Genomic DNA, 12,967 nt, shown 5'->3' on the forward strand with positions numbered 1-12,967 from the left:
TTATTTACTCGAGTACATTTTGAATTTAGTTCACCAGCTTACTAGGCCATCACATCCTACACCAGGCTGGTGGGGTCGCTGCCTATAGGCTGCCAGGTGAGCCTGTGGTACAAGCAGTGCACCAGCCATTTAAGATACCTCGCCCATGCCTGCTACTATCTGAACGTGAGCTTTGCCAATGTCATTTATCTTCAACCTCACACCAGTAACGTCAGGAGATGGTATTCCTCCCTCCATGCTGAAGTTTCCAGTAGCATTTCCTCTACTGGTGGGCTCATCAAACTCATTCAAGGTCTCCTACGCCCGAAACAATTACACCCTGTAGGGAGTAAGGTTATTTATCGCCGCCCGATACTCAGCATTGAGTTACTAGCTGTAAGTCCTCTCCTTTCCCGTAGCGATTAACCCCGGCCAGACACGATGTAACACAAGAGTAAAATTATTAACGTAAGAATTAACTGCACTGAAGATGCCATTCTAAACCCTTAAAGAAGAATACCCAGATAATAAACATGCACTACTCGAAATTCAATATCAATAGAATTTTTTTTCCATCTCTTAGTTCCTGCCACCAGGGTATTATTTTTTGTAAATGTTTTAATGCCAAAACTCTGCTCACATTTTTAGCATATTTTAAGCATGAGAAGGAATTGAGGCTAATATTAAGTGATTTGTGACTTGATATCACGACAAGTGTTGCGATAATGAGTCTTAATGCCTTTATTCTATTTGTTGTATCATTGGTTGGTACAAAAGTTTTTCCATTAATCATCCTGTTATGTAACTTATTGAAAAAATTAAAAAAAAAAAAATATCTAACAGATTTAAGTATATCTGACTGTTGTTTTAACCTGTGTTCAATTGAATCTGAAAATCAATACATTCCCTGACATTCGACAATGCTTGAATAATTTATATAACACGTTTTCAAAATTACAGTATTTACCAGCAGAAGAGTCACCCCTGCATATGGGTTGCAGCTATAATTTGGGTCATAAAATTCCAACTTTTTTGTCATAAGGGTTGCCATCGCATATGAATCGCACCATATATCTGTCTACAGTAGAATACAAGTTAAGTCTTTGTTCCATGTCTCAGCTTATAGGTGCGTAAAAAATACGGCATTGGTGTTAATCCTCGTGCTCTTTTTGTCTACTTTCTGTGCTTCTTTATTACTGTAGAAGGGAGTGAGAGCCTCTTCACTAAAGCTTTATGACCCCTCCTAATAACTATTATATTTTTTCAAACAAATCCTCTTCCAGAATAAAAAAAAAAGCAGCAAGCTACACTTAGTTTCTTTAAAAACTAGCATGCACGCAACAGTTAGGGAGAAATTTGCGCGAGACATTTGTGCGCAAACTCAATAAACGAAGAAAAAAAACCGGGCTTTGAAGTGAGGATTTCAAAGCACCAACGATAGCTGCAGTTTTTCCATGGAATGTTGCATTTGAAAGCTGAGAAATCAGATGCAAAAAAAAAATGTTGGGTCACAGTTGCACTTTAAAAACCTGTTCGAAATAGACACGTTGAGATTGTGCCATTTCACAGACATTAAAAATTGTGTGAGGGAGGAAGAGAGAACCGACACCACCACTACATGGCCATTCGCACTCACAGAATGCACACACTCAAACACAAACAGGCTTGCTTATTTTAGATTTCCCCTCCAGCAGAATGCCAGCCCAGCACAGGCTGGGCGTCTTATGCAGCAACCAGGAAAATAAACACAATGGTGCCTTTCACGCGCTGCTTAGATATTTTAACTTAACAATTTATACTTACTCAAAAATATTTATTAAAAACCAACCCAGGATAGTTATCAACACACATACACAAAGCCAATTAAATTAATTTTTTTACCAAAAATTATATATTCACATAATAATTGCATATTTTTAAGAACTAAAAATGTGAGACATACGAAAGTAAATACGGTGTAAGTAATTTAGTAAATCATATTTTTAGAAAGTACTAATGTAATCTGGCTTTAGATAAGAAGCATGCGATGCCAGCAAATGAGGAAGTTGGGTGGAAAGGGGGCGAGGTGGTTAGTACCTGAAGCCAAGGTTCCCACCACCGGGGAGCCCACACTGCCGTAGCCGGGTGTGGTGGCGAGAGACGGGAAACCACCACTCGCACCCACACCAGTCTGCAAGCCACTGATCGTGGACCCGCCGGCCGCAGAGGAGCTGTACAGCGACTGCTGTGGCGTGGCACTGTACAAGGTCGCTGAGGGCGGCGTGCTTATCTGCCGGGTCTGGCCTCCCAGCAGGCGCATGTTGCTGGCAGGGGTGTCTGTGTTCACTGTGACTGGCGCCGGGGTGCCGTTGCCGATGCCACACACGTCGCCCATCGTGACGGACCTGTTCCGGTCGTAATACGCCGGCATCGTCTGATACTGCCCCTGCGAGAGATTCCGAGTGCCGGTGGAGATGTCCTTGATCGAGGAAGGTGTGAGCGGTCTCCTCTGCTGAGCAGCTGCTGCTTCTTGCTGGATGATGTTGGTGGGGTGCATGCCCCACGGTGCCATCCCGTGGTAACGAGGGATGACAGTGGGATCCAACCGTTGCTGCTGCTGTGTGGCCAAATACCGTCGTCTCTGCATCTGTGTGGCCAAATTCCGTTTTTGCTGCATCTGTGTGGCCACATACCGTTGCTGCTGCAGGAGCGGAGTTCCTTGATGCTGGCTGTGATACAGTTGCTGCATGTGGGGCAGCATCCCCGTAGAGTACTGCTGCTGCTGCTGCTGCTGCTGCTGCTGCTGCTGCTGCTGCTGCTGCTGCTGCTGCTGCTGCTGCTGCGGGGCGTAGCCGACGCCTGCCTGGTCGAATTGGCTCTGGGACTCTAGCGCCGTGATGTGTTTGAAGCACATCGAGTCCAGGCTGAGAAGTGGGTCTCCTACCGGCCCTGCCTTGCTGCCCACCAGCACTGAGCCACCCTTGGTTGGGGACGGCTGGTGGCTGCCTGGCGTCCGGTTTAAACCTTCATCGTTGTCCTCGAGGCTCTTCTGCACGGTGCCGTTTTGCCGTCCTGTTGACCAACATCAACATATTTTTTTGCTGCCAGTCACTGGCCCCCTCCTCTTTCCTTTCTTTGTTGCAATCACTTGCATTCTCTACCGGGCCACGCATCCTAGGCTCTAGTGCCTTGCTGGTGAGAGAGGAACCCAGTACATTCATAACCATTTTGGCAGCATGGGTTCAGAGAAGGGAGGTCTACCACAGACCTGATTTTTGCCATACGAAAACTGATGGAGAAATAATACGAATTTGGAAAATATCTAGTAATGATATTCCTGGATTGGAAAAGGCATACAACAGTGTGAAAAGACAGTGTGTTAGGCAAGCTATGGAAAAAGCTGGGATTAAGTGTTAATAAGTAGAGTGAAGAATTTGTATAATGGAAACAGAAGCACGTGAGGACTGGAAGAGGGATGACAAATTGATTCAAACAAGCCAACAGAGTGAAGCAGGGCAGTGCATTGTCCCCTATTGCTATTTAGTATAGTGCTGCAAAGAATTATGAAGAGAGTGGAAGAAAATATCAGAGACAGCAAGATGAATTCCATGCTATTTGCTGATGATTTGATGGTGTAGGGAGAAAGTGAAGGTAAGGTGCAAGTGCAACTGTGAGGAAATGTGATAAAAGATCTAGCACTAAAAAAAATGCAGTTTTGGTCATGACGAGGAACAATAATGGAATTAGATGATGCATTAAATTAGATAGTGTTGAGTTAAAACATGTAGAATCCTTCAAGTATCTAGGAAGTGTATTGGACGCAGGGAGAAAAAACAAGGACGGGAAATATAAGGGCAGAACAAGAAGCTGTATTCTACAGGTGTGTGAAAGATTTGGTATGGAAGAGGGAGGTACCATTAAAATGGAAAAGTAGTGTTGGAGCAAATACTTGGACTGTAGATAAGAGAGATGCTGGGAAGATCACAGAGCACTAGGAATGAAGTTTATGAGGAGTACGTTGGCAGTTACGAGGTAGACAGGATCAGGACTGAGAAGGTGCCAGCAAAAGCAGGAGTACAGGACTTGAATTAGATCACTGAAAAAGCACTGCAGCGATTGGGAACAGAGGCTGCCTAGGAAAATAATGAGCTGAAGTACACAGGAAGAAAACCGAAAGGAAGACCAAGAAGGAGGTGGGAAATGTAGATAATAAAAGGAGTGCAGGAGAGATTAGAAGACTGGGATAAAGTGAAGTATGAAGAATGGTGGAGGGGCACAGGAAGATGGAGGCATTTGACTTTGCTTACCCAGCCACAGGCTGGAAGCAGTTGAAGAGTGATGATTGATGGATGATTACTGAAGAATGATTGACATTGATAATGATTGATTTTTGATGATAATTAATGATGATTATATTATTGATAATTATATGATTGATGATGATTATTGAATCAATCAAGACCACCCAGATAACGATGGCCTGAATTGCACATACATAAAGCACTCTCAGAAATATGAAAAGTTTTTGCAGTTATTTAACTTGAGACTGTTCACCAAGATAAAAACTGAGATTATTACTAAATTTGGAGTAACGTTTCAAATAAAAGAATTTATAGCTAAATACAGTATTTTTATTTTTTCTACATCAACATATTTTTTAAATGTCCATTAATATACAAAAATGAACACTGTTCATGGCTACTCATCGCTCGGCATATAAAATTTGTTTGAGGTTAGGCAAAAAAAAAAAAAAAGAAATTATTCCCAGTATTATTTCCTTACCAACGAAAATGTTCCACGGTCGCTTCTGAACACCAAGGAAACACAATGTTCTTGGGACGATGCAAAAGGTAACTACTACCCCGTTATGGGTTCTGCTGAAGACTGGTTAGCAAAATTTTAAATAAAATGTTAGAAAAAAATTGTTTATCCAAACAGCCCAGACCACAGCCGTAATAATCAGTCTCTCACTCACATTAAAATAATAATTTTGTTAGTCATTGACCAGCACAACCTCACATAGCAATGTCCGAGCAATGAGTAACCAGGCAAAGCACAGTACAAAAAAAAAAAAAAAGAAAAAAAGATGAACTGAGAACTTCCCTGAGAAGATTGCTTTCCTACTGGCTACAAAGTTTGTTCTTACAACTATAATTCTGCGATTCTCTGGTCAGAGAACTTTCACAAGGTCCTGGCAAACATCTCTTTCTCTCCAACACAGGATGTGATAAACATATCATTTCGGTGCCATGACATGGCACATTTTTATTTCTTTCACAGAAAATGTCTTTAAGTTCTAGAAAATTCTACCAACACACTATGAAACTTATATGAAAAAAATTATAGTTATAAAAAAACATTTGAATAAAATAAAACATCGAAAATCACACTTACATTAACAGTAACCTAGCCTTACTTATGAAATTAGTAAAATCATATGCAAAGCTTTTCTAAATAAAAATAAATACCAGAACTATTATAAAAATATTCCAAACAATAAAATACAAATACAAAACTAGGTCACCATGACCAACTTAAATAACCAGCAGATACACTAATTACTAAGAAATCATGTCATAAGAACACAATGCAAAGCTGGGATGGGCAGGGGTCAGTGACACAGGATACAACTCACAAATCAGCTGCTTTACTTTGCAACACAATCACACTTACCTGGAATATGTGCATCACTGTTATGAGTTTGATTTTCAAATCCATCGCATAAACCTCTGGAAAAATAAAATAAATAAATAAATAATTTATGTGCAGTAAAAATTGTCAACTTATGAAGTGGAACTAGTTTCAGCAGAATTAGGTAAGCTCTGATAAATAAAAAAAAAATTTTTTCTTGTAAGTATTATAAATTTTACTTTCACATTTAATTAGATAGTTTGATTATTTTTACTGGTTTAATTTTTGCAAATGCGAGGAAAAACTTACACTTCTTGGGTAAATCCTCCAAGTTCTGCCCTAAAACCATTCTGAGCAGGTTCTTCCTTTGAAGACTGCAACATTGATAAAAACCCAATCACTACTATTAACATTTTTAACTTTCACACACAATTCATACATATGTTACAAATTTTGCAAAGATATTTTTTTTATTTAATCAGAAAAACCAATTGGGCATCCTGTAAATTAAATTTGTTTTATTAGATCTCTATTTTTTGCTTTTAACTCTAAGGGCACTCTGGTGTGTTTTACCTGCCCAAAACAGTACGGTGTATGGTGGTTGTACTTTACAGGTCAAGATTCTCTAGTGTCATTTAGTTCTAGCTATGGATGCTCCTCTTCTCGAGGTAGAGTTGTCTGCCCTGTTTTTTAGCACAACATTCTGCTTCTACATTGTTTCTAGTGTTGAATGTTTTACAAACTTAGGGCAATGGCTAACTTATTTTATAGAGTTATATTTAACTATGACAAACCAATTTTTATATATATATTTACAAGTGATTGTGTTAAGTTAATTCTAAAAACAAACTCAAGTAAAGTTACAGTAATGTGCAAAATAATTAACTGATTTATGTTAAAATTTATTGTTCTAAAATATTAACTGATTAAAAGTTAGTGCATGGGAATAATTATTAACTGTTAAATGTTTAAGATACGAAACAAAACATCAATCATTTGTAAATATGTGCTATCATTTATTACCATACATCAATCAATGACCAAGATAATTAAACTCCATTTTAAAATATAATGTAACAATCAAAAAATGACACCCCAACATGTTTACCTGAATATAAATGCTACGGTTTTTACCAAAACTGTGTAAACTAAAAGTGGGGGTTGCATTAATGACCACTAACTTGCATCTTGCAATTGGGAATAGCTTAGTTGAAAAACTACAGGCTCTGACTTAAACGTCTCACGCCACTTTAGATCATTGTTAATTACTTCTCCTAAACCTCCACTTAGTTGAAAAACTGCACACTCTGCCTTAAAACAGCTTCACTTATGCCACTTTTTACCGGGGCTTCCTGAACCTCTGCACAGGTAAGACAGACAGATGGAGGACTGAAAGGCTGCAAATGGAGTTTGTCACTGGATTCTTTCTACTTTTCTTCACCTCTCCCTCCTCTTTCACCTCACAGACTACCATTGTACATCACCACATTCCTTGCTTTCTGAACAGCAGCAACTTTCGAACTAGTCATAAAAAACAATATTTTTTCTAACTGCAGCTTGGTATTTGAAAATATAACATGTAAACACTCTCCTGAAAGTTGCCCCAGAAAGTGTGTAGTAAATATAGAATAAATTAAATAATTTAAATAATTTCGACTTGCTATATATACTTGAATCTTGTGATTTTCAATCCAAAAGTCTTTTTTTATAAGCTCATAAAGTTTGGGGTTGCATTATGTTCAGAGTTGCAATAATTTCTGGTAAATACGGTACTTTTTTTTAGTTCAGAAATATTTCAGAAAGTTTTATCATTAAATTCTAAGCTGCTTAATAAAGTTAAGTCGCAAACATTTTCGTCACACAATTTTCCTAATTTTGCCCCATACATGCCTAACAATGCTAAACATTCTTTCCACGGAGGCTGACGATGTAACTGGTATATTAAACTCAATGTTTAATGTTTTTATTATTGGTGATTATTCACGAAAACTAACTTTCAACTTATCTAAAAATCAGTTATTTTTCAGCCAAATAACTAGTTTAAGTTAAAAGTTATTTACTTCCAAAATTATCAATTAAAAATATTCCAAAAAAATAAGTAGTTATGTGTGGTTTATTTGTATTAAAATTTATTACCACTAGAATGTCATGAATCTTACATACATTTTGATGTAAAAACACTTTATACAACCAAATTTTGTTTGGACCTCATCATTTATAGTATTACCAAAGCTGTTTAATCATCAGATAAATCTTGGTTTTTAAATTCATTTTTCAAGGCATCTGTTCTTCTACCAGGATTTAAAAAAAAAATCATAAAGTTATCAACCATATCTGAACCAGGTCCATTTCCCCAACCCTTACAACTCATAGGGATCAAAAGAGACAGCAAGAAAAACCAACCTAGTTTGTGTTTAATGATTTTGACACTGATATGTTCAACTATAATTCACTCACTAAAGCCCATTCTAAAATGACACGGAAACGGAGACGGATCAACTAAACTTAGACGGATCTCAGTGGAACAAAGATTCTACAATAGCATGGAGACGGAGACAACCTGTACGGATTAGCTAAGAATTGCTCAGCTCTTCCGTTCACGTTGCTCCGTGCGACCAATAGAAGCAGAGTATTTGGCTGCAGTGGGAGCCGTGTTTATGTTCTTAATACGTTAAAAATTGTTTCAAATACACGGATATCTAGTATTCTATTATTACTTTGTGGTTTACTTCTATTATACATGTGAATTCTGTCTTTGCTATGATCTCGAAGCATAATATATATTTTTAATTAAATTAATTTTTCATAACCTTGAAATGCAATCTCATTATGTAAGCAGCAGATATGATAGTGAAATATTCTGGGAGACCCGTCTCAGTTTCAGTTAGCAGTTAGCAGAGGTTACCAGCAATATATATGAAAAAAATATTTGAAATTATACAACTACTATATACCAGAATGAAGAAAGTGTCCTATTAAATGTTTTACATTAACTATCTAAAATAATTCCCTTCAGCACATAGGCCTAAAAAAAACATACAAACTGTTGAGACTCATAAATTTAAATAGTTAAAACAGAAAAAAATATACAATAAAATATACCACTAGGTGTCCTTAAGATGCATGGATAATATTTTATTCAAAATATTCAAAAATACATTGCAAATAGAATCAGTTAGCACAGCTACGAATCTCAGATTTGTAAACTACTGCAAAATAAAATAATTAGAAAGTAGTAAGTTTACCTGTTCGCATACATTTTCGCAAGATACGTGTTGTGCAATCTAGTGTTACAATGTGAAAGGTTCAAAAAGCCCTCCGACTCAAAAGAAAAGATCATAAATATGAAGCCATCTGAAAAGTGATTCTACTTAAAAGAAGTTGGATATTATAAGGAAACCTGAACTAAAACAAGTCTTTCAAAATACGTGTGAAGATGTAAAGTGGACTTTTTTAAAATGATATAGTGTCGAAGAAATCTTGAGCATGTCACGGAAGGAATAATGTAAGGATTTGATGCATAAGAGTTACGAATGTTAATAAAATTTAAATGTTCTCTTTACACGGGTCGTTGCCTGGAAAGACCTGCTGAGCTGCGACAACCCGAGACTACGGCCACCTTCACTGCTGACGGGATACGGACACACAGCAGCCATGGACACTGCTGCTGTACTCCTGGGAACAGGGAGTCTCGGGTATTCCCTGAAATATGAAACACAACCTGGGTATCAGTGCCTGGTGATAATTAATAAAACACATATGTATATATCTAATGTACATATTAGTTGTACATTCTGTTTATGACAATACTCACAAATTACACAAAAAATAACCTTTAAAGCAATACCATACCAGTACATATCTTAAAATTATTAATCAGAACACAAATCTTCAGTTTAATTGGATGTCTACTAGTTGAGAAAACAAAATATAAATTTATAAAATATGGCACTCTTTGAGAAAAAATGGTTCCTATCTAATTTGCTCCTACAATATATGCATATTGTGTATGATATGTACCTATACATTAATAGGTGCGTGTGCGTGTGCGTGCGTGTGTGTGTGTGTGTGTGTGTGTGCGTGCGTGCGTGCGTGTCAGTGTGCGCGTGCGCGCGTGTGTGTGCGCGTGTGCGTGCGTGCGCGTGTGTGTGCGTGTGCGTGCGTGTGTGCGTGTGTGTGCGTGCGTGTGCGTGCGTGTGTGTGTGTGTATATAAAAACTAAAATGTACTTTCATATACATAACAATTCGTATCATACCAAGGTCCTCTGTTTCTACAATTGCCAACATGCCACACCACTAGGTGAAGGCCGCAGCTATAATTCCCCACCCACCGCATGAAAACAATTTACGGGCAATATGAGTTTGTACACAAGTGGTTTAGAAAACATAAATATTAAACTGCACAGACCTAGCAAAAAAAATGTGTTTTGTATGTTAGTTTACCTTTCCTTAAAATGGTCCGTAAAATTTAGGATTACATACCAAGTATTAAAAAGCATTTGAAAACTTACAATGGAATGTACACACAAAAATACATGGCAAATAACTGCTTTATAAAACATCAAGGGTAAAGTATGTATGCTCTTCACTATAATGATGAACGATATAGGTGAGGAGATAAAAGGGCATATCAGGCTATTTGCAGATGACTGTGTAGTATACCTATATGGATTCTGAGAGGAATGGGCTACAGGATGATTTGAATAGGCTGGAAGAGTGGGTGGAAAATAATGGCATGAATATAAATGTGGGTAAGACAAAAGTGGTCAGGTTTACCGGGAAGAGGAAGATTGTCAGGAGGGAATATCGCTGGAGGGGAGACTTGATAAGTGAGGCCACAAGTTATAAATATCTAGGGGTGGTGCTGCAAGGTAACCTGGGGTAGGGGGAGCAGGTAGACAAGGTAGTCAAGAAGAGCAGACAGGCCCTGGGCATGTTGGGACAAGTGCTCAGGGGTGGAAGCAGCATCTTGCTTGATAAGGCCTATAAAACTATGGTCCGCCCCATGCTGGAGTATGCCGCAGCAGTGTGGGACCCATATACAGTAGTAGGTACTTGAGAAGAAGCAGGAGGGGGTGCAGAGGAGAGCAGCTAGATGGGTGAGATGATAGGAATGAGATGGGAGAGCTTAAAGTATAGAAGACAGAAGTAGAAACTGGTCAAGATATACCAAGTGCTGAGTGGAGTGGGAGGATGGGGAGAGCTGGGGAGAAAAGTCAAAATGGGAATGCCTAGAAGTAGGAAGGAAAATACTAGAAAGGTTTTCAAAGAGAGAAGGAGGACAGAAAGGGGAAAGAATGCGATGGTCGTGAGGATGGTATGGGAATGGAATAGGCTGGAGGAGGTGTGATGGTTGGGAGTGTGGATCAGTTCATAAAAGGAGAGTGCGGAGAAAGTAGGGAGAATGCTTGCCACCGGGCACTTCTGTACCCAATTGCAGATATAATAATAATAATAATAATAATAATAATAATAATAATAATAATAATAATAATAATAATAATAAATACATATGTTGTACACTATGTAGCTAAAGAATAAAACTGTTATTTTAAAACAAATGTTTTGTCACTATGTTACCTGAAACTTTAAACAGGCTTCATGGAAGACTTCTGGTGAATTACTGAAATCATCTGAATCCAGATAAAACTGCAGTAATTATCGGACGCCACGGCTTTTTAGGACGGAAAGAAAAAAATAATCGGAAAACGTGGTTTTCACACACTACACACATCCATTAATTTACTACGAAGGGATGGCTTTGCAATTCCTACTAGTTTGTGAAAAAATAACATTTTATCGCCATTCATTGTTTACCCGTGATAAATATGAATATAAGTTTTCCATATACTAAAGACGTTCCTTAATTAACCCCGAAAGGACCGTTTTTTTTAATTCCAACTGGTTTGTGGAAACACAACATTACAATACCTAGGTATTCACCAACGAGTATTCACGCAATTGCAGACATTCGTTGTTTACGTTTACCTGATTTTTTTTTATTTTTTTTAAATTTTATGTTGGATAACTTAAACAATGTAGGTGTTGTTTTAATGAAATTCGTTTAAATAACAACAGTATTGCAATCGTAATAAGGAATTTTTTATGCCTGCATTTAAATTTTGTTGTTTTATTAGAATATATAATTGTATTATGAAATGTTTGTTTTATTACATTGCATTTAAAGTACGTACTATTTTGAGTCACGTTGTATAGGAGTCTAATGGGAGCCAAAAATTTGAATTGAATTGTTAACGTTCATTTTCTTTGAGGAATACATATTACATACTGTGTACCGAAGTAGCTGAAACATTTAATTTTGCAGTCTTTCCGGGGAATTCTTTAATTAAAGCCGTCGTATATTCTGTGTTTGATGTGGCAGGTGTTTCATGTACTTATTCAAGTTTATCCCTGGATCCTGAAGGCTTGATCCTGATTCAGTACGTCGGAAGATCCTGCACATGAAAGAAATGCGAAATAAATATTATAAATGTACGTTGAAAAAAATCCTTTTTATTTGACTTACGATCATAGTTCATTATTATATGACAATATTTTTTTTATGTACAGGATCTTCTGAGGTACTGAACTAAAACGGCAAGCATCATGTACCACATGATCAAGCCTTCAGGATCCAGGGATAAACTTCACTACATGAAACTGAAGAATTAGCGTATTTTTAATTATCCACAGTTGGCTACAGTTGTGCTTAACTAAGAGATATGTACACGATCGCGGGCAAGCGACGGTGGCAATCGTCTCGGACCGTCGCGTCGCTCGTTGGCTCGTATACATTCACCTCCGGGCGCGGTGCCGGGCGCTCACTGGGGACAGGCTCGCGGCGGAGCGGGTCCACAATGTGTCTTCACTGTCTTCTCTCTCCTTTCAGTCGGGATCCATATTTCCGTACACACGGAACCTATGTGCCACCTCATCCATTGTCCCTCCCGTGGGCAAGGGGCCGCGAGGCCTTTGCGAGTCCCCTGCCCAGAAGGCGGACCTGCTGTCGGACTCTTTTCACTCATCCTTCACCCCTCACATACCGCCAGTAGTCAAGTCACTCATTCCGACGCACTATACCGCAACTCCTCCGCCAAGGACCGACGATATCCGTTTGACTACTCCGGGGGGAAATACATTTCATTGCCACTCAACTCAAAGTCAATTACGCCCCCGGTCCTGACGCCGTCCACCCGCGGCTCGTCTTCTCCCTTTCCACGAAGGCGACCTTCCATTCCGCGTGGCAAGCTGCGATCGTCGTTCCCATTCCGAAGCCGCGTGCCGATCGATATTCCTCTTCATTCGGGCTATCGGCCCATCAGTCTGTTATCTGTTCTATCCAAAGTGGCCGAGAGAGTCATCCTCCGTCGGCTGGAA

The 12,967-nt window shown here is 38.7% G+C and overlaps 1 protein-coding gene across 2 annotated transcripts in view; it reads right to left on the minus strand.

Moving 5' to 3' along the window:
- Window positions 1–11,580, minus strand: part of LOC134531840 (uncharacterized) — a 33,667-nt gene extending 22,087 nt beyond the window's left edge. Inside the window, exons 1-5 of one of the 2 annotated variants that reach the window (XM_063367821.1) lie at window positions 11,522–11,580; window positions 9,153–9,291; window positions 5,899–5,963; window positions 5,632–5,687; window positions 2,056–3,030 (exon numbers count right to left, since the gene is read on the minus strand). In XM_063367821.1, coding sequence (XP_063223891.1) covers window positions 2,056–3,030; window positions 5,632–5,687; window positions 5,899–5,963; window positions 9,153–9,245 — 1,189 coding nt within the window. In that variant the 5' untranslated portion in view covers window positions 9,246–9,291; window positions 11,522–11,580. Of the gene's footprint in view, window positions 1–2,055; window positions 3,031–5,631; window positions 5,688–5,898; window positions 5,964–9,152; window positions 9,292–11,170 lie in introns of both variants that reach the window. The other variant, XM_063367820.1, reaches the window with a different exon arrangement.
- Between the last annotated feature and the right edge of the window lie 1,387 nt (window positions 11,581–12,967).

Source organism: Bacillus rossius, chromosome 5 (genome assembly GCF_032445375.1).
Source record: "Bacillus rossius redtenbacheri isolate Brsri chromosome 5, Brsri_v3, whole genome shotgun sequence".
Lineage (NCBI taxonomy): Eukaryota > Metazoa > Arthropoda > Insecta > Phasmatodea > Bacillidae > Bacillus > Bacillus rossius.